We start from the raw sequence: 27,341 nt of genomic DNA on the forward strand, positions 1-27,341 counted from the left end.
ACCCTGTTTCAAAATAAAGAATAAAAAGTAGTAGTGCAGGAGGTGTAGCTCGGAGATCGAATTCCCCTGGGTTCCATCCCCAGACCTGCAAAAAAAAAAGTTCCCCATTTTCCCCAGGTGCAAGCCTTATCCATCATGCCCTTATTATTTCTTTTTTCTTTTTTGGCGGTACTGGGGATGGAACCCAGGGGCATTCTATCCCCGAACTACACCCTCACCCCTATTATTTTATTTTTTATTTTGAAACAGGGTCTCACTGAGTTGCAAAGAGCCTCACTAAGTAGCTGAGGTTGTCCGCTAACTGCAATCCTCCTGTCTCAGCCTCCCAAATGCTGGGATTACAAGCGTGCCCACCACGCCCGACTTTTTAAAATTTTTTTTTTTTTTTTTTTTGTTGTTGTTGTTGTTGTTGTTGTTGTTGCGGTACTGGGGATGGAACCCAGGGGCATTCTACCTCTGAGCTACAACCCATCCCTATTTTTTATTCTTTATTTTGAAACAGGGTTTCACTATGTTGCAGAGGGCCTCACTAACAAGCTGAGGCTGGCATGGACCTGCGATCCTCCTGTCTCAGCCTCCTAAGTACTGGGAATCGTTTCTTGCTGGGTGTTGTAGCATACACTTGTAATCCCAGCATTTGGGAGGCTGAAATAGGAGGATCACGATTTGTGGACAGCCTCAGTTACTACTTAGTGAGGCCCTTTGCAACTCAGTGAGACCTTGTTTCAAAATAAAGAATTAAAAAATAGGGTTGGAGCAGGACGTGGTGGCTCACGCTTGTAATCCCAGCATTTGGGAGGCTGAGACTGGAGGATCAGACAGCTTCGATACTTAGTGAGGCCCTCTGCAACTCAGTGAAACTCTGTTTCAAAATAAAGAATAAAAACTAGGGCAGGGGGTGTAGCTTGGAGGTCAAATGCCTCTGGGTTCCATCCCCAGACCTGCAAAAAAAAAAAAAAAAATAGGGTTGGGAAGGGGACAGGAAGAGGGAAGTGTGGATGGGCCGGAGGTGTGGGGTCCACGTGGTGCCCAGGGAGTGGAAAGATGGACAGGGGAGAGGAAAAACACAGGGATAGTGGCGGGAGGAAAGTGGGGCATGCAGACCGCCCTGAGGCCGGGGCACAGGGGTCCGTAGGGCCATCTGGTGGGGGTGTCGCAGGAGCACTCTGCACCTTCCACGAGGTAACCCAGTAGTTACTGGAACAGGTGCCACCCCTGGGTGCTAACTTTGCCTCCAGGACACCCCTTCCCCCTCCTCAGCTTGCTCCCTGAAATTAGCTGGGTACCTGAGGAAAGGTGTGTTTTCCCTGCAGCTCACTTCTAAGCTAACGCTCTCCCCTGGCCTGACATGGAGGATTTGGAGGAAGACGGCAAGTTCATTGTGGATGAGACCTTGGACTTTGGAGCACCGTCCCTATCTGACAGTCGTGAGGAGAAAGACACAGCCATGTTGGTGACTCCAGAGAAACCACAAGGACGGGGCCTCTCCCACAGACGCGACCTGAATGCAGTGGCCCCTGCGCCCCAGGCTGTGAGCTTCAGCCTCGGCCGCCTCAGTCCGGAGAAGCTGGAGGAGGTCCTGCATGAAGCCAACCTGCTGGCAGCTCAGCTGAAGCAGTGTGCCCTGCAGGAGCGGGAGAGCTCAGTGAAGGGTCGGGGGCCTCTTCGAGGGAAGCCCAGACCTAGGCGCAAGACCTTTGAGCTTAAAGATAGCCCTTTCCAAGACCTCCTGCCTACTATCAGCTCTTTGGGTTGGAGCACACCCTCCCCAAGCAGCCTGACACCTCGACTCCGGGGCAGCGATAGGAAGGGGTCAACCAGGGCTCTTCGGATGACACTGGGAAAAAGACCCACCGGTGTGATGAGGGAGTCGCCCACTTGCAGTCTGTTACTTGTGTCCAAAAGCCCAGCGTTGTCTCCTCTTACAAGATCAATGTCTTTATCCCAGGGGAAAGCTGGGCCCAGTGCCAGGCCAGCAGCGAGCCCACTGACCTCCATCAGACCAGCCTCGGCCCCGCAGCCCTCAGCCAGCAGCACTGGACACCTGTCCCGGCCACCTGGGGCAGCTGCTGAGTTTTCCCCTCGGCTGCCCGTTCCCTCAGCCATCCCCAGGCCCCCCAGCCGAATGCCACTCTCCAGCCAGAGTGTACCACCCGGCAGAAGTGCCCTAGCTCCTGATTCTACGTCAACTCGGAAAGGGCTTCCAGGACCAAGCATGGCAAGGCACAGGGTTTCTGCTTCTCAGCCACTGAATCTTCCTGTCACTGGTTCCGCTCGAGGTGGTCCGCAGCTCCCCAGGAAAGCTGCAGTCCCTGGACCTACTAGGTAAAGAATCAGCACAGCAAGCAAGAATTGAGTAGCAAACCACTACAGTCGCCACCTGGACTCACTTCTGCCAGCAAGCCCTGCCTCCAGCAGATTCTGGCCGAGGGGCAGAAGATGCCACTAGGGCCAATCCCCCCAGGAGTAGAGCCCCTGGGAGATAGAGTGGTTTGGGGATAAACAAGAGAAGACTCAAACTCTCTGGGCTGAAAGAAGTTGACAGGAAAAGAGGTCACCGCCCAGCAGTGAAATGAGCAAACAGAAAATGCAAAATGCAGGCAAGTGGCTTGTTCTCTTCCACCCCCACTCTTGCGGTCAGCCCCAGAGAGTCTGATCTTCCCAGGCCCTGGCTTGCTGGACAGCTCACATGAATGCGGCCAGCCCCACTGTCAGAGGAGAGGTATTCCCGAATCATGTCCTCCATTGGACCTGGGTCTGCTTGGAGATGTGAGTAGGCATCTGGTCTCCAGAACCTGTTTCCTGTGAGTTCTCTGAAACGCACAGGCCAGTTGATGATAAGTTTACTCAGTCTGTTTTTCTAAAATGAATGAGCTGGGCGTGGTGGTGCACACTTGGAACCCCTGCACTTGGGAGGCTGAGACAGGAGGATCGCACGGGTTCGAAGCCAGCCTCAGCGATACTTAGTGAGGCTCCCAGCAATTTAGTGAGACCCTGTTTCTAAATAAAATATAAAATAGGGCTGGAGTATAGCCCAGAGGTTGAAAGCCCCTGGGTTCTACTCCAGTACCACCAAAATAAATAAATAAATAAATAAATAAAAAATGAATGTATTTTTATTTAAAAAAAAATAGGGTTGGGGTGTAGGAGAAGGGTAGAAAGCCTCTGGGTTCCACTCCCAGTGCCAAAAAAGAAAAACATTCCTGAGAACAGAACAGGCTCTGAAGGGAAGCGGTAGGATCACAACGCGTTTCTCACAAAGCCCCTTTGTGGCTGTGGGGCCCAGTGGACATAACACGTCCCTGGGGGTGCTGCCCTGGGATTGATGCTCACAAGGCTCTGGTTAATTTTCAAGATACAAAAAGTCCAAACTGTAATAGAAAAGATTGATTTATTTACATTAAAATGTTGAATATAAGGAGAGGCCCCTGGGAGCTGTGGCCTATGTTTATTACTTGAGGTGTGGCATGGGACATGTGTTTATTATATTTTTGGTTGGTATGAAATGTCTCAATGTGTTTTGAGCTGGGCATGGTGGCACACACCTTTCATCCCTGTACTTGGGAGGCTGAGACAGGAGGATCGCAGGTTCAAGGACAGCCTCCGCAAGTAGACTCTCATCAACCTAGGGAGACCATTTTCAAATAAGAAATAAAATCTGAGCCGGGTGTGGTGGTGCACGCTTGTAATCCCCGCGCTTGGGAGGCGGAGACAGGAGGATCGCACAGGTTCGAAGCCAGCCACGCTGGCTTAGGAGACCCTGTTTAAAAAAAAAAAAAAAAAAAAAAAAATATATATATATATATATATATATATATATGTCTGGGAGTGTAGCCTGGAGGTAGAAGGGTTTCCGGGAACCCCTGTACCACCACCAAAAAAAAAAAAAAAAAAAGAAAATTTATCTGGGTGTGTAGCTCGAAGGTACAGTGCCTCTGGGTTCAATCTTCAGTACAACACACACACACACACACACACACACACACACACACACTCATGTGTTTTGATGAGTGTCTTAGTTTGTTCAGGCTTCTATAACAAAATACCACATCTGGGTGGCTTATAAATAGCAGGAGTTTATTTCTTACAGTTCCAGAGGCTGGAAGCTGGGGGTGCTGGCATGGCTGGGCTCCAGTGAGGGCCCTCAGTTGGGAGTTACCAGCTTCTCTCTGTGTTCTCACTTAGAAGGGGCAAGATAGCCCTCTGGGGCCTTCTTTATAAGGGCACTAAGCCATTCACAAGGGCCCTGTCACTGTTTGGATTTAGAACCTCACCCTAAACCTCGCAGAGACCAGAAGCCATGTGGAGGCAGGGCGTGCTGCTGAGAAGGGGTCCCTGAGGGGGGCGTTGGGTATTCCATGTCGTTCTTCCTCCCCTTGTTCTGTCTCTTGCTGGAGCCTCTGTGCTGTGGGAGCAGAGCCCTTGCACTCTCCTGTGGTTATCCCTGAGCTCTGCTGATGTAACCCAGCCCAATGTGGACTTAACCTCTGAAATCTCCAGAACTGTGAGCAAATAACCTTCCTTTCTGCAAGCTGTGATAGTCAGGTGAGACTGCCGACCAAACGGCCCGTCATGACCGCATCACTTCCCAAAAGTCTCACTCATAGCACTTCTGCCTTGGGGCTAGGTGTTAGCATATGTACTTAGGAGGGACGCAAACATTTAGAACACAGCAAGGAGAAGAAGCAAGCAAGAGTCCTGAATGCCAATGAAGTTTTACTTGGTGCCCAGAGCTACATGCATTTGGATGTCCACTTTTTCCTGTGTGTGTGGTACTGGGGGTGGAACCCAGGGGCTTTCTACCTCCGGGCTACACCCCCAGACCCATTTTATATTTTATTTGGAAACAGGGTCTCACTAAGTTGCTGAGAGCCTCACTAGGTAGCTGAGGCTGGCTTCGAACCTGTGCGATCCTCCTGTCTCAGCCTCCCAAGTGCTGGGATTACAAGCGTGCGGTGCTGGGCAGATGCCCATTTTCTGTATTTTAATTTTATGTAGTAGCACTGGGCATTGGACCCAGGCCTCGCGCATGCTAGGCAAGCACTCTGCCGCTGCCCCGGACGCACGCTTTTTAATGGAAAGGACACAGACTGTCACATTATCACTAGAAATGCCATCACCTGTACACCGAAACGGATATCCTTGCCAGCAAGGTCCCACGCACGTGAATCTGGCACGTCTAACGTGGCTCCAGTGCGTCTGGATGGACCCACTGATGGGGTAATGACTGCCCTGGCTTTGAAGCCCAGCCTCGCTTCTCCTGTCTCGCAAAATAGAATGGCCAAATGCTACCACATGCAGGGCTAGTTGCTGAGTGCCACCACTGAGTACAGACTGTCAGTTGTTCGACACCAGTGTCCTTGGAATGAAGATGTAGGCCGTATGCGTCTGACTGGCCGCCTTAACAAAGTTACATAAACTGAGTGGCTTAGAGCAAGAGAAACTGGTCCTCGCGAAGCTCTGGAGGTTAGAATCCAACATCAAGGTGGCAGCAGGCCCACGTTCCCTCTGCGGCCTGGGGAGGTTCCTTCCTGGCCTCAGGGCTGCCTGTCAGCCCTGGGCTTATTACTATTATTATTATTATTATTTGGTGGTACTGGGGGTGGAACCCGGAGGCTTTCTATCTCCGGGCTATACTCCCAGACCTATTTTATACTTTATTTGGAAACAGGGTCTCACTAAAGTTGCTGAGAGCCTCACTAAGTAGCTGAGGCTGGCTTCGAATCTGCGGGATCCTCCTGTCTCAGCCTCCCAAGCGCGGGGATGACAAGCATGCACCACCACGCCCGGCGACAGTCCTGGGCTTATTGCTGCCTCAGTCTGGACTCTGCCGCAGTCTTCATGTGGTGCTGCAGGGTCCACATCATCTTCTCTCTGTATGTGTGTCTTGGTGTCTCAACTTCCCCTTCTTATAAGCATGCCAGGCATGTTGGGTTAGATCCCAAAACAAGAACACCAGAGGCTTTCTACCTCTGAGCTACATCCCCACCCTGATTTTATTTCTTTTTAGGAACAGGGTCTCACTAGGTTTCTGAGAGCCTCCTCACTAAGTAGCTGAGGCTGGCTTTGAACCTGCAATCCTCTTGTCTCAGCCTCCCAAGTACTGGGATTATAGTACTCCCCACACCTGGCTCCTTTGATGCTTTTTTTTTTTTTTTCAGTACTGGGAATGGAACCCACGGGAAATTTTATCTCTGAGCTACACTCCCAGCCCTATTTGAATTTTTTATTTTGAAACAGGGTCTTAATGAGTTGCAAAGGGCTTCACTAAGTAGCTGAGGCTGTCCGCAAACCGTGATCCTCCTGTCTGAGCCCCCTAAATGCTGGGATTACAAGCATGCACCACTATGCCTGGCTTCCCTGGATGCTTTTATATTGACAGATAAATTGAATAAATAATTATGTCAGCTAATAAAATAAGTAAATAATTATGTTCTCTTGGTCAGGAAATAAGACTGTTAGCAATATAAGTGTAAATAAATTACAGAAGACAAATCATATATTTGACAAGAGATTTGTATAAAGGTTATATAAGTGGGCATGGTGGCACATGCTGTAATCCCAGTACTCGGGAGGCTGAGACAGGAGGTCCAAGGCCAGCTTCAGCAATTAAGTAAGACACTGTTTAAAAACAAAGAGGGCTGAGGGTGTAGCTCGGAAGTAGAGCACCCCTGTGTCCAATCTCTAGTACCAAATTAAAATAAAAAGCCAGGTGTGGTGGTGCACACTTGCAATCCCAGCATTTGGGAGGCTGTGACAGGGGGATCATGGTTGAGGACAGCCTCAACTACTACTTAGGCCCTTCACAACTCAGCGAGACCCTGTTTCAAAATAAAGAATAAAAAAATAGGGCTGGGGGGTGTAGGTCGGAGGTAGAATGCCTCTGGGTTCCATCCCTAGCACCCCCCCCCCCACAAATAAAAATAAAAATAAAGTAGCCACATGATATATCTTAGATCATTTGTCATTTGGTGCTATTATAAAATGTCAAAAACTGGTTAATGTATGAACAACAGAAACTCCTTTAAGCCAGGCATGGTGGCCATGCTTGTAATCCCAATACTTGGGAGGCTGAGATAGGAGGATTGCGGGTTCGCAGCCAGCCTCAGCTACTCAGTGAGGCCCTCTGCTAAAATAGTGAGACTCTGTTTAAAAATAAATCATCATAGCCAGGCGTGGTGGCCCATGCTTGTAATCCCAGCATTTGAGCAGTTGAGACTAGAGAATCGCGGTTCGCGGCCAGCCTCAGCTACTTAGTGAGGCCCTCCGCAATTCAGTGAGACCCTGTTTCAAAATAAAGAGTAAACCGGGCATGGTGGCGCACGCTTGTAATCCCTGCTCTTGGAAGGCTGAGACAGGAGGATTGCACGGGTTTGAAGCCAGCTTCAGCTACTTAGGCTCTCAGCAACTTAGTGAGACCCTGTTTCCAAATAAAATATTAAAAAAAAAAAAAGGTCTGGGAGTACAGCCCGGAGGTAGAAAGCCTCTGGGTTCCACCCCCAGTACCACCAAAAAAAAAAAAAAAAAAAAAAAAAGAATAAAAACTTGGGCAGGGAGTGTAGCTCGGAAGTCGAATGCCCTGGGTTCCATCCCCAGTACCAACAAAAACAAAAACAAAAACAAAACCCAAAACAAAGAGAGGAACTCCTTTCTCACAGTTCTGGAGCCTCGGCGGCCCAGCTTGAGGCAGTGGGCGCTGTGTCCGCCCAGGGCCGCTGCTGTCCAGCTGATCTCCAATGCTGCTTGGAGCACTGGAGATCGCAATGGTGTGAGCCCTCAGGGGGGAGGGCACAAGGGCCACGTGTGCCCCGAGGCCCCCGTGTGAGGGCAAGTCCATGAGCAAGGACAGAGCCCCGAGGCTTCATCACGTGCCTCCTCTTAGTGCTGCTTCGCGGGAGACTCATCTTCAACATGAATTTCAAAGTCGTTAAGACACTGGAGGCACCGCACGCTAGAAGGAGCACACTGAAGGCGATCCTGGTCTGGGTGAGGACGAAGATGGAGCAGGTGCGGGCAGTTCAGTGGGATTACGGGGTGGAGCTGGCCTTCCCTTTCGGAAACCAATCTTTCCTTGATGTACGCATGAGCAATGTTACCCAGTAGTAGCCGGGCATGGTGGCGCACGCTTGTAATCCCAGCATTCGGGAGACTGACAGGATTGTGGTTCCCGGACAGCCTCAGCTACTTAGTGAGGCCCTCCGTAATTTAGTGAGACCCTGTTTCAAAATAAAGAATAAAAATAGGGCAGGGGGTGTAGCTCGGAGGTCAAATGCCCCATGGGTTCCATCCCCAGACCTGCAAAAAAAAAAAAAAAAAAAAAAAAAAAAAAAAAAAAAGTTTCTCAGTGTGCAGACTGGGGAGAGACGCAGCTTTAAATTTTAGGCTTTAGTGCTGCTCTTCAATGGAATTCAGCTATCTTTAGAAACGACTGATCCCATGGTTTGTAAGACAGGACGTTCAAGAGGAGCCCGAGACGTGCTGCCCAGGGCAGGGATCGCGAAAGGCTGAGGCAGTGGTTGTGGGAGCGGCTGCCAGGCCGGGTGTGGGAGGACGGACCTGCAGCTGATGAAACCACTTCAGCCAGGAAGTGACAAAGCCAGGAATCCATAAGGATAACGGAAGGGCCCAAAGAAGTCTCTCGGCTTTTCACACAGCCGACATTTTATTCAAGTTGATTTTACGAGAAAAATGTTGTCATGTTTACGTGTATATAATGTATGTTCTTAGGATGGGTGGGAACCTACTTAGGTGCAAATATTAATTAATTAATATAGTCACCATCACCAGAAAGCTTTAAGAGAATTTCATTTCTATTTTGCGTGAAGAGTGCCAGAGACACACGTTACAGGCTGAGTGTGAAGGAAGTGTGTGGGCCTGAGGCCCAGCAACATTTGTAATCCCTACATGGCACGAAACCTCTGTGGATCTCACAATGTTAAGAAGGAGATTTTTTTTTTTTCTGGGTCTGGGGATGGAACCCAGAAGCATTCTACCTCTGAGCTACACCCCCTGCCCTATTTTGTATTATTTATTTTGAAACAGGGTCTCACTAAGTTCCAGAGGGCCTCACTAAGTAGCTGAGGGTGTCTGCGAACTGTGATCCTCCTGTCTCAGCCTCCCGAATGCTGGGATTACAAGCGTGCGCCACCACGCCCGGCTTAAGAAGGAGATTTTGAAAAAAGATACAAACTGGAATTTGTTCGTAAAATATAGTACTAAAACTTGCTCAGAGATTTTTACCAGTATTGTTGTGAGCATAAAAAATGTCAAAAATGTGAGTATATAGCCAGGTGTGGTGGCGCACACTTGTAATCCCAGCATTCGGGAGGCTGAGACCGGAGGATCACGGTTGGTGGACAGCCTCAGCTACTTAGTGAGGCCCTCTGCAACTCAGTGAGACCCAATTTCAAAATAAAGAATAAAAAATAGGGCAGGGGGTGTAGCTTGGAGGTCGAATGCCCCTAGGTTCCATCCCCAGACCTGCAAAAAAAAAAAAAATTAAAAAAATGTGAGTATATGAAATATCTGTCAGGATATAGGCATAGTGTAGGGACAGATGGACTGGCCAGATATGCAAAGAAGATAGGGCAGAAGAAGGATGGAACTGATAGGCCCAAGAAAAATGAACAGACACACACTCCGGGCACACACCGCAGGACGGGACAACTGGAAGAGAAGATAAGGACGGAGTAACGGACACACATCCCGGGCATATGTCCACAGCATGAAACAGCTGGGAAGGCAAGATGACGGTCGAAGCATGAGCCTACGTCATCAGTGACGTCAATTCAGGGTATATATGACCTGGCAAATGGCCAGGGTGGCGGCTCTGACCCACTGTCTATGAGGCTGGAAGTTGGCCTGGCCAGGGGCACTCCGCTGGCAGCTGCCGGACGATTCCTCTAGAGGACAGTCGGGCCCATCCCCGTCGGACTCCCGGACCTCGAGCATCTGCACCGCGACCATCGACGACGGCTGTGACAGCGATCCTGAGCCTAGGTTACCCGCGGAGACCCGTTTGCCTCCGGTAAGCAATGCTCTCTGCCAGTGGCTTAGTTAGAGGATGGAGTGTTATGAGCACTGTAAAATAAACCGAGGATTCGTGAAAGACATTAAGTGTGACCCGTCATTCTCGCCACTGCGTCAGTAAGACTCATAACAAGTATTAAATCAACAGCCAGAACATAAAGGAATTTTTCCTATATATATATATATGTATATGTATGTATGTATGTGTTGTATTCTTATAAGTACATATGTATGTACACACACATATATAGATACTTTTTTTTTTTGGCAGTACTGGAGAATAACCTCCTGCTAGGCATGTGCTCTACCTCTGACCTACCCCCTTGCCATATTTATTTATTTATATATTGTTTATTCATTAATTCATTTATTGTGGTACTAGTTATTGAACCAAGGGGTGTTCTACTTCCAAAAGACCACACTCTCAGCTCTTTTTAGTTTTTGTTTTGAAACAGGGTCTCCCTAGGTTGCTGAGCGTCTTGCTACATGGCTGAAGCTGTCCTGGAACCTGTGATCCTCCTGTCTCAGCCACCCAAGTCTTGGGATTAGAGGCATGCACCATCACACCCAGTACCACCTAGCCCTTTTAAACTTTTATTTTGAGCCGGGCGTGGTGGCGCACACTTGTAATCCCATTGCTTGGGAGGCTGAGACAGGAGGATGGCACAGGCTCAAAGCCAGCCTCAGCTACTTACATAGTGACGCTCTCAGCAACTTAGTGAGACTCTGTTTCTGAATAAAGTATAAAATAGGTCTGGGAGTGTAGCTCGGAGGTAGAGAAGCCCCTGGTTCCACCCCCAGTACCACCAAAAATAAACAATTAACGAACAAATAAATGGAGTCTGTTTTGAGATGGTGTCTCATTAAGTTGCTCGGGCTGGACTCACACGCGCTGTACTTCTGGATCAGCCTCCCAAGTAGCTGGGATTAAAGACGCACAGCTGTCTTCTTCCCAGAAATCCTGGGGGCTCACCAAATATCCTGTTGTGTTGTTTTTTTTTTAATTTTTTTGTGGTACTGGAGATTGAACCCAGGGCATTCTACCTCCCAACTGCATCCCAGCCCTATTTTTTTATTCTTTTTATTTGGAAACAGGGTCTCCCTGAGTTGCAGAGGGCCTCACTAAGTAGCAGAGGCTGCCTGTGAACCACAATCCTCCTGTCTCGGCCTCCCAAATACTGGGATTACAAGCGTGCGCCACCATGCCCCGCCAGTGCATGAGTATTTCTAAAAATCTTTTTTTTTTTTTTTTTTTTTTTTTTGTGGTACTGGGGTTCCTGGAAGCCCTTCTACCTCCGGGCTACACTCCCAGACCTATTTTTACATTTTTTTAAATTTGGAAACAGGGTCTCCTAAGCCAGCGCACGCGGCTGGCTTCGAACCTGCGCGATCCTCCTGTCTCTGCCTCCCAAGCGCGGGGATTACGAGCGTGCGCCACCACGCCCGGCCTAAAAATCTTAAAAGGAGAGAGGCTTGCCCAAAAAAGAAAGTGGGAGTCGTTTCTGGTGCTTGGTGGTAGATCTGGACCCAATTCCTATAAACCGCACAAGGTCTGTAAGGGAGTTTATAGTAACACTTTTTCAGAAACATTTTTATAGTTACATTTATTTATTATAGTAACATTTTTTCAGTTGTCCTAGGGCACCACCAACTGGCTTAACGTGGGCTGAGTAGTTCGGTGTGAAAAGATGCCCCTGGGGCCCCAATTGGCTAAGGAGAGGTAGGCTGAGGGAGGTGCTCAAAGGACGCTTTCTTCAAAGTGGCCAAGAAGACACCCTGGAAGGCTGAGGTGAGAGTTGTGTTCTGCTGTAGCTGTGGCGGACCTTGGGCCCAGCCAAGGAATACACCACTCCTGTGAGACCTGAAAGCTCTCCTCAGAGTTTCTGGTAATTGCTGTTGACCAGAGAAGGACCCTGCGCCTCCATTTCTCCCATTTTCACACACATTTATTTACTGTGGTTATTCTCCCCATGTGATAACCTTCAATGCCGTTCACCTGGTGCATGGGGGCAGAGACGCCATCTTTTTAGTTTGGTAGATAAAGAGGAGCTGCCTCACAGAACCCACATCCAACCTAGAAGAGACCCTGTGATTGAACCTAGCGCCTCATGCTGGGATTAGCTGAGACTTTTGGGGATGTTGGAAAACTGGGAAAGAGCCATTGTTTGGGCTGAAGCCATCTCTTCCAATTTGGAGACTGAGTTGATGGCATCTTGAGTTTATCTAAATGTGAAGGGTTAAGTAGGCTTGCTCCCAGCAACTCCTACATTGATCCTGCTTGAGACACACCTGTGGCCATATGCTGGGCGCTGGCACTAACACAAACGCATCCATTTCTCCCCCTCCCCTTTATGTGTACTGGGGCTGGAACCCAGGGGCATTCTACCTCGGAGCCACACCCTCAGCCCTATTTTTATTCTTTCTTTCTTTCTTTCTCTTTCCCCCAGCCCTATTTTTATATTTTTATTTGGAAACAGGGTCTCTTAAGCCAGCAAGGCTGGCTTCGAACCTGCGCGATCCTCCTATCCCCGCCTCCCAAGCACGGGGATTACAAGCCTGCACCACCACGCCCGGCTTATTCTTTATTTTGAAACAGATTCTCACTAAGTTGCAGAGGGCTTCTCTAACTAGCCAAGGTTGGCTGCAAACCTATAATCCTCCTGTCTCAGCCTCCCAAGTACTGGGATTACAAGTGTGTGCCCGGCTTTCGATCTACCTCTGAGCCACACCCCCTACCTTAATTTACTTTTTATTTTACAACAGTCTCGCTTAAGTGCTTAGGCTGGCCGTGAATCTGGGACCCTCCTGTATTAGCCTGTAAGAATTGCCTGGCTGAGGTTTTGCGGTACTATGGACTGAACCAGATACTGGGGCATTCTACCTCCAAGCTAGACCTGCAGCACAGATTAACTTATTTACTTATTTATTTGCGGTACTGGGGATGGAACCCAGAGGGGTTCTACCTCCGAGCTACACCCTCATCCGCATCCCTATTTTTTATTCTTTTTTTTTTTTTTGGTGGTACTGGTGGTGAAACCCAGGGGTCTTTCTACCTCCGGGATATACTCCCAGACTTATTTTATACTTTATTTGGAAACAGAGTCTCAGTTGCTGAGAGCCTCACTCAGTAGCTGAGGCTGGCTTCGAACCTGTGCGATCCTCCTGTCTCAGCCTCCCAAGCGCGGGGATTACAAGCGTGCGCCATTACACGCGGCTTCTTCTTCTTTTTTTGGTGGTATTGGGGGTGGAACCCAGAGGTTTTCTACCTCCGGGCTATACTCCCAGACCTTTTTTATATTTTTTATTTGGAAACAGGGTCTCACTAAGTTGCTGAAAGCCTCACTAAGTAGCTGAGGCTGGCTTTGAACCCGTGCGATCCTCCTGTCTCAGCCTCCCAAGAACTGGGGTTACAGCCAAGAGCCATGGCGCCCTGGTGAACTCGACCACTTCTTGAATGGCATTTGCAAACATCAAATATGTATGGGGTCCTAAGACAAAGACCCAGAATCTGCTCTACCCAGGCCAGAGGAAAAGACGAACGCGAAGCAGGGAGCCGGTGGGCCACTGGGCCCCCGACTGCAAGCCAGCAGGAACGCACGAGAGACGCGATGGAGACTGCACTTACTGCGCATGCTCAACGTCGGCTTCGCCGCGGGAGGTGCTGGGTCGGCGCCCGGCGCCTGCGCGTGACGTCACTGCGCGGCGCCGACCGGAAGAGGCGCTGGGCGGCCCACGTGGGTGGAGGCGCGGCAGGGGCCCGGCATGGCGAGTTCCGCGGGGCTGTCCTTGTGCGGGCAGGCGCTGGTGGTGCGGGGTGGCAGCCGGTTCCTGGCCACCTCCACTGCAAGCAGGTGAGCGGCTTTGGAGGGGGCCCGGGCGGCGGGCCCTGGTGACCCCGTCCTGCCGGGGCTGAGCCCTGCGGCGGTCTGGGGCCCGCCCTGGTCAGGGCGTGGACGTCGGCGGCGAGTGGCCGGGCCGGGGCGGTCACTTCCGGACTCGGCCGGGTCACGTGGGGAGACGCGGGCTGGGTGTTAGTACTGGGCAGTGTTCCCCTTTGTTCCCCTTCCCGGGGTAGTTTTGAATCTTTCAAGCCTGAAACAGGCCACAGGCCACATGTCTGTTAAAATATACGCTGTGTGGTTTGTTCGGTATTAAATTGAGATCTCAGGAGACTGACGCAAGCCTGCATGTGTCCCCGATTACCCCGAGGCTCACAGCCCCTAATACGTGCCACAGTGAGCCATGGGCGTCTTGGACACGCTCCGCCGCCTTCGGGCTGCGCCTTCCGGAGAACTAATGGCCGGCAAAGTTTCTGACCTGGAAACTTTGTATAGTTCATTTGACCATGTGTTTGGGGCGCACTTTAATTTAAGGATCTTGTACAAGATACCGACATGTGCCGGGGATAGGGGAGGGATTTCTACATTCATGGGGGCTTTTTGGTGTAGGTGAGACATTTTACTGAACAAATAATTATGTTTTAAATTTGGGTGCAAATCTCACTGCAAACTGCAATATCGGAACATAATTTCTTTTTTTGTGTGTGGCACCGGGGATGGAACCCAGGGGCATTGTACTCCCGAGCTACACCCCCAGCCCTATTTTGTTAGTCTTTTATTTTTTTTTGAAACAGGGTCTCACTGAGATGTGAAGGGCCTCCCTAAGTAGCTGAGGCTGTTCATGAACCCGTGATCCTCTGGTCTCCATCTCCCGAATACTGGGATTGCAAGCCACCATGCCCGGCCCATAATTTCTTCTTATGACCACGTCTTACTGGTTTTCTACTGACTGAAAAAAATAGTGTATTATTTCCTGTTGATTTTTTCCTTAATTTATTTTACTGAACTTATGTTTTGGGGACAGAGCCATGCCAGTGGTGTATGGTATTTCCAAATAGAGCTCCTCAAGTCTCCTCTGCAGGAGTGTATCTAGAGACTTTTCTTTCTTGTCCTGGGTAAGACTCATCACTTAATGAATATATAAATATGCAAATGTTTTTGTTCTCGGGATCAAAAAAAATCTCACATTTTTGTTAAAGTGCGCTTTCTCTCATTTTTCTTTAGTGATGACGACAGTCTCTTCATATATGATTGCAGTACTGCAGAAAAGAAGTCACAAGAAAATAAAGGGTGAGATGATAGGGAAGTGTGTTCTGGGCCTGATGGTTTTGAGTGATGGGGCATAAGAGGAAACTGTTGCCTTGCTGAATTCTTAATTTCTGTCTACTGGTTGTGTGGCTAAGCTAGGATTCACATCAGGGAAGATGTGTGGGATTAACTTTCAAATTAGGCAATAAGACTGTTTAAGGAATCTTAAATTTTAATTAGTGTCTGTTAGTAATGAACTGTCTTATTGGCTTCCTGAAATAATAGTGTCCATTTAAAATGCACTGAAGGTAGGAGTAAGAAATTAACTCCAGCTAATTGAAAGGTAGGAAAGATCAGAGCATGTGATTTTATTTTTTTGTGCAGTACTGGGGAGGGAACCCAGGGGCATTCTACCTCCGAGCTCCACCCCCAACCCTATTTTTTATTCTTTATTTTGAAGCAGGGTCTCACCGAGTTGCAAAGGGCCTTACTAAGTAGCTGAGGCTGGCCAAGAACCGTGATCCTCCAGTCTCAGCCTCCTGAATGCTGGGATTCCAGGCATGTGCTACCACGCCTGGCTATTTTTTTTTTTTTTTTTTAGCGTAATTGGTTTTATGGCTCAGTTTCTATCATCTTTATTGTGGTTTAATCCCCACCTCTCGTGGATTAGCCCATGAGGAGATGGGCTGTATATGTATGAGATCCTTTCAGCCTACCTCTTCAGATTCTAGCTTGTTTGCTGAGAGGCCCTCTGTTTAGTTAGGCTTCAATGTTCTAAAATCAGAGCTGTTTTTGAACCTTCCAGGTCCCCTCAGTATCTCTTTTTATATTCTGGTTACGTGAACCACTTAACATATTCTCCCTCTGCCCACATTAGAAATGGACAGGGTCGGCCATGGAGGAATGCAGCCTTACTTTCTCAGGTGTGGTCTGTGCTAGCATTCTTTCGCTATAACAGAGTAGCCAAGGTAACCATTTGGTTAGGAGAAAAGGTACATTTTGGCTCACAGATGTGGAGGCTAGTCTCACCAGTTGAGTGTGTTGTTTGGGCCCGTGGTGAGACCACACATCACGGTGCGAGGCAGTGGCAGGGAGCGCTCACATTGCCAGGCAGGTGGTGCAGCTGTTGTCCTATGATGCCCCGGGCTGAGACTGGAGGGTTGCAAGTCCTGCTTGTCTGAGCAACTTAGGAAACAAGATAATGAAGAGGGGGCAGAGTGCCATAGTCCCCTTCGAGGGCCTGACCTTGATGGTCTAAAGATCTCCTGTCTCTTTTTTGGGTCAGGGTCTTGCTCGTTCTGCTGGCTGGCCTTGGAACTCAAGCCATCCTCTCGCCTCAGCCTCCTGAGTGCTGGGACTGTAGGCACATGCCACTGTGCCCAGCCAGGCTCCACTCATAAGCCTCTGAAAGTTCTACACCTTCCCAAAGCATGTGGGCTGCGGACCAGCCTCTAACACCAGGACCTGTGGGGAACACGTACCCAAGCCATAGCAAGACCTGACCGTTTTCTCGTCTTTTCCAGGGAGAATGGACAGCCCGTGGACCAGGGGACAGACACGATTCTGGCATCCACTTTCTCCAAGTCTGGCAGCTATTTTGCTTTAACGGATGACAGTAAGCGTCTGATTCTTTTCCGTACAAAACCGTGGCAATGTCTGAGTGTCAGGTATGAAATGCTTATGTCGAATCATTACAATCTCTTGTGCATACTTTGTTCTTGCATGTCAGTAGCAGTAGTGACAGTAACCACAGTAGTAAGAAACTAACATGGCCCCAGCTCTGTGCCCATCACTGATCCATGGGTATCAATGCATGGGATCCTCATAAGCGCCTGTGCTGGTGGCGGGGCCTTGTTCTCTGCCCCCTGCGCTAGGGAGAGTTAACTAGCTGCTCTCAGGGGAGTAGCTTGGAATCTCAGAGCTGGTCCTGTGGTGGTCCCTCTTGCAGCAGCATCCCAGGCCCAGCCACTGCGCCTTCCTGCTTTGCACACAGTGTATCCTCAGCCTTGTGCTGGGCAGAAGGAAGGACTGTGCTGCCCCCTGCAGGGGTTCGGGCTTGGGTTGGTGGGGGCACTTGGGCTGCGCTTCTGCCTCTGTACCTGCAGAGAGGATGGGACCTGGGAGTGGGACCCTCCAGCAGGTGTCCCTTCACCCAGTGAGCCCCACAGCACCCTGTCTCGGGTGCTTCTCGTGCAAGGCTGTCTCCGTCACTGCAGAGGGTCCTGCAGCCCTGTGACTCTTTGTTTCTGCGCCTTTTCTAAATGATGCCACGTCCTGAGAGGAGGTGCTGCCACTGTGGAACAGCTGGGCAGGTGTACATTCTGGTCAGCTCTGAAAATTTCCTGATAGGTATGTTCTCAGTGGGGTGGGGGCTGAAGCATTCTGCTCATTCTGTGGCCCGGATATAAATAACACATGGGCAGAATCAGCCCTGAGGCCCTCATTGTCTCCTCTGTGAAACGCTGCTGGTCCAGCATCTTTGACAGTCAGAGATAAACACGTAGGTTGCCATATTTGAACCACTAAGGTTAAGGAATTTCCCTTTACAACTGGCTTATATAATAATTGGGTTAAGCTAAGCTTTTTGGATTTTTTTTTTTTTTTTTTTTTTGTGGTACTGGGGGTGGAACCCAGAGGCTTTCTACCTCCAGGCTATACTCCCAGACCTTTTTTTTTTTTTTTTTTTTTTTTTTTTTTGGAAACAGGGTCTCACTAAGTTGCTGAAAGCCTCACTGAGTAGCTGAGGCTGGCTTTGAACCTGTGCGATCCTCCTGTCTCAGCCTCCCAAGTGCGGGGATTAAAAGCGTGCGCCTCCACGCCTGGCTTGTTTGTTTGTTTTAAAACAGGTTCTGGGACAGGGGGTCTCACGGAGCACGGCGGACTCCTGAACAGTTGGGGCCTGGGTCATAGGATCCTGGGCCCCGGGCTGGACCGCACGTAGCACGCCAGATCCCTGGAGAAACTGGGCCCAGTAAGACCCTCGGTCCCGGGCAGGGGTTGCACGGGGCATGCCGGACCCCAGAACAGCCGGGGCCTGGGTTGCAGGACTCTGGGCCCTGGGCCGGACCGCACGTAGCACGCCAGGCCCCTGGAGAAACCGGGCCCAGTAAGACCCTGGGTCCCGGGCAGGGGTCGTGCGGGGCATGCCGGACCCCTGAACATTTGGGGCCCGGGTCGCGGTACCCAGGGCCCCAGGCCAGACCGCGTGTAACACGCCAGACCCCTGGAGAAACCGGGCCCAGTAAGACCCTGGGTCCCGGGCAGGGGTTGCGCGGGGCATCCCGGATTCCAGAACAGCCGGGGCTTGGGTCGCGGGACTCTGGGCCACAGGTGGAGTAGTGCGGAGCAAGCTGGACCCATGGGGAACCCGGACCGGGTTGCAGTGCTACTGAGTGCCTGATCCTACTACCTCCTCAAACCACACGTACTGTCTTCTCTTATTTAAAAAAAAAAAAAAAGGAAAAGAAAAAAAAGAAAAATATCGGAGAGGGGTTAAGAAGGCCGTGGTAGATGCCAGGATACTGGAGATGCAGACAAAACTTATCCAAATGAACTGGAACTTATGGAAAAATTCCCCGTGAAGGAGGACTACTGATTTTTTATATTGTTAAGAATCTTGGACATCACCTGTAAGGAGAGAGTTTAGTGGAGTCCAAGGAGAAAGGCGGTGTTGAAAGCGGTCTCCGCAATGGCGGTAGAGACTTGTATTCAGGAGAAGCAGAAATCGGATCCTACCAACCTTATTTCTTTGGAGAAATTACACCAAATGTCAAATGCTACCATCACACATGCTTAGGAACACTGGACAACATTCAGAGTGGAAAAAGAGCTTGGGAAAGATTTGAAATGGTGGAGGTAGTGGCAATGGCAGTGGCCAGTACTCAGGGGAGGCAATTGCTCTCTGGGCGTGGCACTGCGTGCCCTTGGGGGCGGGGAGCGCTCTTTGTGAGGAAGCCATTCCTGAGCACACAGATGTGAGAGCGTGCAGAGCAGCTGCAGAGGTTTTGCTGGAACGCCTGCTGCTCTGCAACATGGCTGGGCACAGCTGGCCCCTGTGGAGAGGCCGGCAGCTGCGTCAGACCTCAGGGCCCCGGTCAGGGTGGTTATGACTGCTGCATTTAGCTCAGCCACCTCCCCGAGGTCCCTGCTTGTACCTGGCGCTCTTGCCCTGTGCTGGTGAGTGTTGGCACCTGCAAGGTTGAGGCCGCCCCCCAATCCAGTTACGATCCCTGGTGTGCAGGGAGCCAGCACCTGTTGTCATGGAGGACTAGGGAGGGTGGGGCTGGGTACTGCTGAGGGTCTCAAGGACAGGGATTCCCAGGTGCTGGCTGAGACACTGTCCCTGACAGCAGCCCACCACACACGCGGTATTCACGAAGGCGACCCTGTCTCCTTAAATGCACAGCAAAGGTTCTGAGTCAAGGAACAGCTTCCCTGCCCGGCATTGCATCACGAGAGGTTTTGAACAGAGCAGAGCCCAGAGGATTTTACGTCAAATACTCGTATAGTTGCCATCTAGCTCTACCACCAGGATCAGTTCCTTAACTCTGATCCAGGCACCTGCCCCACCTTGTCCTCCGCAGGGCTGGGAGTGGGCCCAGGGCCTGGTGCTGGGCTCTCCCACTGAGCCGCGCCCCAGACCCAGGCATTGCTGTCCAGTTCTTTTGTGGCTTCGCTTCTTCTGGCACTGTCTACACTAGGTATTGCCCAAGCAGTGGGCACAGGGGCTCCGGATTTAACCGTGGGAGATGGGGCCACATTCAGTCGACTCTAGGTTAGAACATGTTCACTACAGCAAACCTACGGAGCAGTCCAGGCAGCCTAACCAGCCTTAAACATGCTCAGGAGACTTTCCTCAGCCTGCATTTGGGCAAAACCATCCAACACAAAGCCTATTTTATAAAACAGTATGTTAGCCGGGCATGGTGCACACACTTGTAATCCCAGCATTCGGGAGGCAGAGACAGGAGGATTGCAGTTTGAGGACAGCCTCGGCTACTTAGGCCCTTTGCAACTCTGTGAGACTGTTTCAAAAATAAAAAGACTAAAAAATAGGGCTGGGGCCAGGCGTGGTGGCACATGTTTGTAATCCCTGCGCTTGGGAGGCAGAGACAGGAGGATCACGCAGGTTCGAAGCCAGCCGTGCACGCTGGCTTAGGAGACCCTGTTTCCAAATAAAAATGTAAAAATAGGTCTGAGAGTGTAGCCTGGAGGTAGAAGGGCTTCCAGGATCCCCAGTACCACAAAAAAATAAATAAATTAAAAAAAATAGGGCTGGGTGTGTAGCTCAGAGGTAGAATGCCCCTGGGTTCCATCCCCAGTACTGCCAAGATAAATAAATAAATAAACAGTGTTGGCCAGTATGTAACATATTGAATACTGTATGCAAAGGGGACACAGCACACGGGCACGCTTTTGGACCCTCATAAGGCTGAAGACCGAGTGAGCGGAACCGTTGTAGGCTGGGAGCTAGCATGGGTGCTTCTAGGAGGCTGCTGCGCGAAGCCCTGGACGCTGACCCGGGCATGTCTCTGGCCTTCAGGATGGTGGTGCGGCGGTGCACGGCCCTCACCTTCACGGCCTCCGAGGAGAAGGTCCTGGTGGCCGACAAGTCTGGGGACGTCTACTCCTTCTCGGTGCTGGCGCCACATGGGTGCGGCAGGCTGGAGCTCGGGCACCTGTCCATGCTGCTGGATGTGGTAAGTGGGCGTGCTGGTCCATCGCCCCGCACGGCCGGGTGGGCAGAGGCGGAGGGGTGGGGTGGACACGGCGTGGGAGGGCCGGCAGGTGAGGGGCCGGCCTTGGCTGTGGCTCTGGCCATCCCAGCTGAGGAGCTAGGGCTGGGGAGACCAGGGCTGCTGAGAGCGGGTCCGAATGATCAGACGTGGGAGGAGGGGCGGATCTGCTGGCCAGTCCCCTGGCAGGGTGGCTGTGGGAGGCTCCAGCACCGCCTTCTGAGGGACTCAGAGAAGCCAGGCATTCCCCTGGTACCTTGGTGGCTAGCGAGTGGCCTTTTCTAATCTTCGTGACACAGGCCGTGAGTCCTGACGACCGCTTTGTGCTCACCGCTGACCGTGACGAAAAGATCCGAGTGAGCTGGGCTGCGGCGCCACACAGCATCGAGGCCTTCTGCCTCGGTCACACGGAGTGAGTGCAGCCGCCGTGACTGGGCAGAGGGGTCCTGGGGCCCTGGGAGCTGGTGGCAGGCCGCAGGGGCGCCTGGAAGCCCCCTCGACAGACCTAGCTGGCCCTCCCCTCAGCGCTGTCCCGGCCTGCCTGGCTCCCCAGTGAGCGGCCCCGCCGCCCACAGCCGTGGACGGAGGGAGGGAGCGTTTCCTTGGAGCTGTCCCTCCTCACGGGTGTCCCTTGCCCAGGTGTCCACATTGACCCATGGCACGGGCTGTTTGAAGAGCGCCTTTCTCCGTGTAGAGACTGGTCGTGCCAGCAGGGGCTAGCGGTCAGGAGAGGCTGTGTGGGGTGGAGGGGCTGCTCTAGCCCCTCCAGCTGTCCGAGAATGAAGGGGCCTGCGGGCGCAGGTGCTGTCCTGCTGCGTTTCCTTGGTGGGCGGCTGCCCAAGTGAGGAGTGCAGCTGTGTCACTCAGCGGGCAGGAGGCGTTGCTCTGGAGCTGCCCTGGCCAGAGGCTCACTGCAGTCTGCATAAGGGAAAGTGCTTAGCTTAATTGCCTGAAGTGTCTTAGAGCACATTATTTGAGGCAGTGGGGAAATCGCAGGGCTTTCCTTCAGTTCTCTCGAGTGGCGTGCAGACGCTACCTTGGAGAAGGCGGCAACCCTCGGTCTGTACCTCGTGGTAGCGTGCTCTTAGACGCGGGGTCTCAGGGCCTTTGTGTGTGCTGGTTCCACTGGTGGCCAGTCCTCCTGAGTACCCCTCATGGCCTCCGTGCTCCAGTGTGTTTGGGCTTTCCAACCACCCCTTCAGTAATTCAGCCACATGGCTACACTCAACTCAGGATAAACAGTATTAACATTTGTGACTTTTCTGTTTTTTTTCTTGCGGTACTAGCAGCATTTTACCTCTGAGCTACATTCCTAGACCTATTTTTTATTCTTTATTTTAAAACAGGGTCTCACTGAGTTGCAAAGGGCCTCACTAAGTAGCTGAGGCTGACCATGAACCATGATCCTCCTGTCTCAGCCTCCCGAATTCTGGGATTGCAAGCGTGCGCTGCTAGCTTGACTCTTTCTTGTATCTGCAGCGCTGAGCATGGAGCCCAGAGCCCTGCACGCGCTGTGTGTGCTCTGCACAGGGCCACACCACTCAGAAGTACTAAAACGGACCTCACTTGTTTCCTGTACTTCTTTCTTTATTTTTGTGGTGTTGTTGAATTGAACTCAGGGGCATTCTACTTCCAAGTTATACCCCTGGCCCGACTCTTTTATTTATTTTAAAACAGGATCTCACTAAGTTGCAGAGGGCCTCACTAAGTAGCTGAGGCTGGCCGTGAACTTGGATCCGCCTGTCTCAGCCTCCATGCTGGGTTACAGGCGTGCACCACCACGTGCGGCTCATTTACTACTATTTTTTTTTTTTTGGTAATACTGGGGATGGAACCCAGGGGCCTTCTACCTCCAAGCTACACTGCCAGCCCTGTTTTTTATTCTTTATTTTGAAGCAGGGTCTGAGTTGCAAAGGCTTCACTAAGTAGCTGAGGCTGTCAACAAACCGTGATCCTCTGATCTCAGCCTCCCGAATGCTGGGGTGACAAGCGTGCACCACTGTGCCTGGCCTCGTTTACTTTAGTTTGGTGGTCAGCATGTCTCACATGGTCCCCACGGCTCCCTTTGTAGCTCGCGATGTCTCTGGTGGCAGCGCTGTCCTGAGCCCTTTGGTGAGGTGCAGCGCCGCCTCCTGTCCTTGGCTCCAGCCCACAGGGCAGGCCTGGCCTGGGGGAGCTGCTGGGGTCCTTTCAGTGCTGTCATAAATGAACAGTAATTGATTGGCTGTCAAGTTGTGTGGACCCAGGAGGGCCGCAGTGTGTTGCCCTCGTGCGCCTGGCCCTGACCAGGAGCTCAGCACCCGGTCAACTACCGCTGTCCCCAGGGCCGGCTCCCCTTCCCGGGCTAAAGGTGCCTCCCTGGACTGCAGCTGTCCCCGCGGCGCCAGGGCGCTGAGCCGCCCTCTTGTCTCCCTGCAGGTTTGTGAGCCGCATCTTCGTGGTGCCCAGTGACCCTGAGCTGCTGCTCTCCTGCTCCGGGGTATGTGCTCGGCTCAGCTTCCTGCTGGGGTGGTGAGAGCCCCAGGAGGGCTGGCTGTGTGTCTCCAGCTTGCTTTCCTAGCCCCGGCCCTGCCTCAGTGACTGGGCCTCGGCTCTAGGTGGTACTTGTCCCCCCCTCCCTCTGTCTCAGCCTGCGGCTGTGGCTGGCTCCTGCCATGGCCTTCAGGCAGAGCTGTCTGTGCATGCGTGTGGTCTGCGGTGTTTGTGAGGTGTGCGTGTGTGTGCGTGGGTGTGGGCTGTGGTGTGAGAGGAGTACCGTATGTATGTGGGGGGATGTGGCACATATGTACTATGCGTGTGTATGTGCACGCATGCACGTCTGGCCCAGCACAGCGGGTGGGGACTTTTACCCCTGTTGTTGTTGTGCTGTGGGTCACCTGTCATTCTTGATGAGTTACATCTCAACAGGGAGCTTTTTATTTTCAAAGCTGGCCCTGGACGTTACAGAGGGAACTTCCCTGCCCACACCCAGCCGTCCCCAGCGCTGTGGCCCCTCGCCTGGAAGCCTTTCTCCCTCTGGGGTGGGAACCCGAGAGCCCCGTGCTAACCCGTCTGTCTGCCGCAGGACTGCACGCTGAGGCTGTGGGAGTACAGGTCCGGCCGCCAGCTGCAGTGCTGTGACCTGGCGGCTCTGCAGGAGACGGCGGGGGCCCAGGGTCTCAAGGTACTGTGACGCTTATCTTGTGTGACTGTGTGCTGGGACTTTGTGGAGAAAGCCCCTGATGGCCAGAGACATCTTGGCGGTCGTTGCCAGACCTTCCAGCTTGTGTCTAGTATTTCCAGCTTTAAAAGCATGGAGCCACAGAGGTGGTAAATGGTTTTACCTTATGTGCATCCAGCCAACTGATTTCAGAAAGGCCTCTGGTCCCACTTGGAGGTGGGACGGTGCACACGGTCCACCGTCAGTGCCGTCTTGTGCCCCTGGCTGTGTCCCAGCGCTACCTGTGTCCAGGCTGTTCCCTCATGGACTGGCTGCGCTTCCGCCTGAGCCCTGGGGGTGGCCTCTGCTTCCTGCCCCGCTGGCTGGCTGAGTAGACCTTTTGCTCTGCATGCGGTGAGGCTCAGGACTTCTGGAAGCTTCCTCCATTTTTACCCTCTCCTGTGCTGGGGAGAATGGGAGCCTGGGTGTGTCTGTAATCATGCAGCTCTCTCTCCTGGCCCTCCGCTCCCTCTGCTGCTGTCTTCTGAGCCATTGTCTTGGCTTTGGAGGCAGTGCGCTGCCCTGAGGGATGCCCGGGGCCACAGTGGTCCCGTCTGCCTCGGCTTGGTCGAGCTGTGAGGAGCAGGGAGTCTGCTGCTGCCTTTCTTCCCCGTGATGTCCAGAACATTCTTGCCCTGTTTGACTAGGTGTGGGAGCCGTGGCCCGCGGCCTGCCCACATGGATGGGAGCGGGTTGGTGTCTGCGGCAGGCAGCTCCCAGTTAAGCAGCTCTTTGTCCTTGCAGAAGTTTGCCGCATCCAGGATCACGTTCTGGGGCCAGGAGAGCTGCGTGGGGCTCCTGTGTGACTGGTAGGCCAGGGTAGCTCTTCCATTCCACAGGGCTGCAGAGAGGGAGGGGCAGCTGCCCAGTGGCCTGGGCGGTGGGTGTTCACGTGCGGGCAGGAGTCTTTCTAATAGGGTGGTGGTGGCTTCCCCTGGTCTTGGCACAGTCCACCCCCGTCAGCCTCACTCAGAACTGATCACGGTGGAGCCTGAGAGTCAGTGCCCAGGGCAGGTGTGGGCAGAGCGCCTGAGCATTCTGTGCCCGACGGGCTTCTTGTGCCCTTGCTCTTGCACGCGGTGCTGTGGCAAGCCTGGGGAGGAAGCCTTGGCTGCCTTAGCGGTGAGGGCGCAGGTGTAGAGAGATGCCGCCTGGAGCCCTGGAGCCCAGTTCTGGTCCATGCACGGCGGGAGGGGCTGTGCCCATCCTTGGCCTGTATTGGCCAGTGCTTGCTGCATTGCAAGCTGTGCAGGACAGCAGCAGGGGTCCTTGTGCAGGGGCTGGGGAGTCTGCTGAGGCTGGCCTTAGCCAGGGCTGCACTAAGATGGCAGGAGTGCCTAGCTGCGGGCCTGTGCCGGGTGCTGACCGCCGTCTCTCTCCTGCAAAGCGCTCCCGTGGTCTTCATCTTCCAGCTCGATGCCGGCACACGGCGGCTGGCCTTCCTGCAGCGGCTGACTTTCCCCTGTCGGGTGTGGGACGTTGTATTCGAGGAGACCCGGGGGCTCTGGGTTCTGCAGGACTGCCGTGAAGCCCCGCTTGTGCTCTGGAGACCTGTAGGCGGCCAGTGGCAGGTGAGCCTTTCCATGTCCAGGGCCCACTGTCCTGTAAGGGCCGGGCAGCAGCTGCGAACCCCTTTCAGCTTGATCACGCGGGTTTGGGAGCCAGAGGCTGGAGGTCTGGGCCTGGGAGCCTCCAGCCTCGTCTGCCGTGGTATGGACAGTGGTCCTCATAGGTGGGTGGCCAGTGTGAGCGGCATGGCTCTGGTCTGTGCCTCTGTATGCAGGCTCAGCGGGGCCTGTGTCTGGGGCCTTGGTGGGCACTTGGAACTCTGGGGCAGACCTCACAGCCCCATGCCTAGCTCCAGGGTGAGCCCTGCCCCTGGTGGGGATGTCGCTAGCCTCGCTGGGCCGGGGATGAGGTGTGGGGAGCTTTGTGAGCGTGTCCACTCCTTTCCAAAGCTCCCCTGACTGTTTGGAAGTGCCCTCGGCCCTGCAGGTCTCTGGGCAGTGGGCCTGTGGGCGGGGCTACTGTCCCATCCTGCTTTTCACCAGTTTCCCCTGTCGCTCCAGTCTGTTGCCGAGAGTGCTGTGCCACAGGGACTCTGCAGCCACCTCCGAGGGAACTGGGCTATGTTGGAAGGTGAGCGCCTGTGTGCAGGCTGCCGTCAGGTTCGGAGAACGAAGCTTGACGTGGGATTTGACCCCTCAGGAGCCACGCACAAATGAGGGGGTCTGGTGACCTGAGCAGGGCGGGCGGTTGCTGCGCTGACAGGCGGGAGTGTTCAGCTGGGAGAGGCCCCAGGTCAGCGGCACACGCCACTGCAGGCAGCTCACCGGTGTGGGGGACCCTGGCGCAGTACACCCTCCGTGCATGACACCGAGGGGCCACGCCAAGCCAGAGTTCTCTCCCATTAGAAGTTGGGGTTCCTTGGAGTCTGGAGGGGTTTGAACATAAACTCGGTTCCAGACATACGTGCCAGTGTGGGCCAAGGGTCCTCAGGGAACGCTGCAGAGTGGCTCTCGGGTCTGTCCAGGGGTCTCCTGCCCTTCCCCTATTGTTGAAGGTGGGATGGGCCAGTGCCACGTGTCCGGCGGAGTCTGGATCAGCTTCCGCAGCACCGTCCGGGTGGCCTGTGGCTGCTGTGCCGGTCTAGCTGCAGCTCTCTGTGTCCAGCATGGGCCCCATCTTGGCCGTGTTGCTGGCCCTTGGCGCTCATGCTGTGCGGCCGATTGTTGGCTGGGTCAGCGTGCCAGGCTCAGTTGCACCTGGGTAGGATTAGCCCTCTGACTTGCTGCTGGCTGGGAGTTCCGGTTCCCACAGCCAGCAGACTGTGGCCCTTGCCTCTGTGGTGCGCATTGGCCTGAGGCCAGCACCCCAGTTCCCTGCCATGTGGACCTTGCCGTAGGGCTGCTGGGAGCCCTCCACAAATCCATTGGGGGCAGCGAAGTGTAGTACCAGGTGGGCGTCGGGTGTCTCGGCCCTCCACAAGTCCACCCAGGACTCTGGTCGGCACCGAGTTCCTTTCCTCTCAGGGTGGCCATGTGGAATTCTTCTGAGTTCTTCCATTCCACCTGGCGTCTGTCTTTGTCCCTGGCAGGCTCTGCTGGTGCGGATGACGGCTTCCATAGCCTCTACAAGGCTACCTTTGACAACATGACCTTGTACCTGAAGAAGAAGGAGGAGAGACTGCAGCAGCAGCTGGAGAAGAGGCAGCGCCCGCGGAGCCCTCTGCCCGGGTCCCCCCGAGGGACCAAGAAGGCGCGGCGGGGGCGGGCGGCCCTGGGCTGCTGA

The 27,341-nt window shown here is 52.9% G+C and overlaps 2 protein-coding genes across 2 annotated transcripts; both read left to right on the forward strand.

The window, feature by feature from the left end:
• Nucleotides 1-1,325: 1,325 nt before the first annotated feature.
• LOC308263180 (proline/serine-rich coiled-coil protein 1-like) lies at nt 1,326-13,719 on the forward strand (the record flags this gene model as incomplete). The annotated part of the gene is made up of 5 exons (XM_080696058.1): nt 1,326-2,325; nt 7,711-7,821; nt 9,907-10,027; nt 11,842-11,915; nt 13,551-13,719. The coding sequence occupies exons 1-5, from the start codon at nt 1,349-1,351 to the stop codon at nt 13,717-13,719; spliced, it is 1,452 nt and encodes a 483-aa protein (XP_080552184.1). The 5' UTR covers nt 1,326-1,348.
• Nucleotides 13,719-27,341, forward strand: WDR4 (WDR4 tRNA N7-guanosine methyltransferase non-catalytic subunit; the record flags this gene model as incomplete). The annotated part of the gene is made up of 11 exons (XM_080696257.1): nt 13,719-13,880; nt 15,093-15,158; nt 16,640-16,783; nt 20,659-20,815; nt 21,151-21,263; nt 23,270-23,330; nt 23,916-24,014; nt 24,795-24,859; nt 25,438-25,621; nt 26,120-26,189; nt 27,148-27,341. The coding sequence occupies exons 1-11, from the start codon at nt 13,792-13,794 to the stop codon at nt 27,339-27,341; spliced, it is 1,242 nt and encodes a 413-aa protein (XP_080552383.1). The 5' UTR covers nt 13,719-13,791.

The sequence above is a fragment of the Muscardinus avellanarius genome (genome assembly GCF_963383645.1).
Source record: "Muscardinus avellanarius genome assembly, chromosome: 5".
NCBI classification, from domain to species: Eukaryota; Metazoa; Chordata; class Mammalia; order Rodentia; family Gliridae; genus Muscardinus; species Muscardinus avellanarius.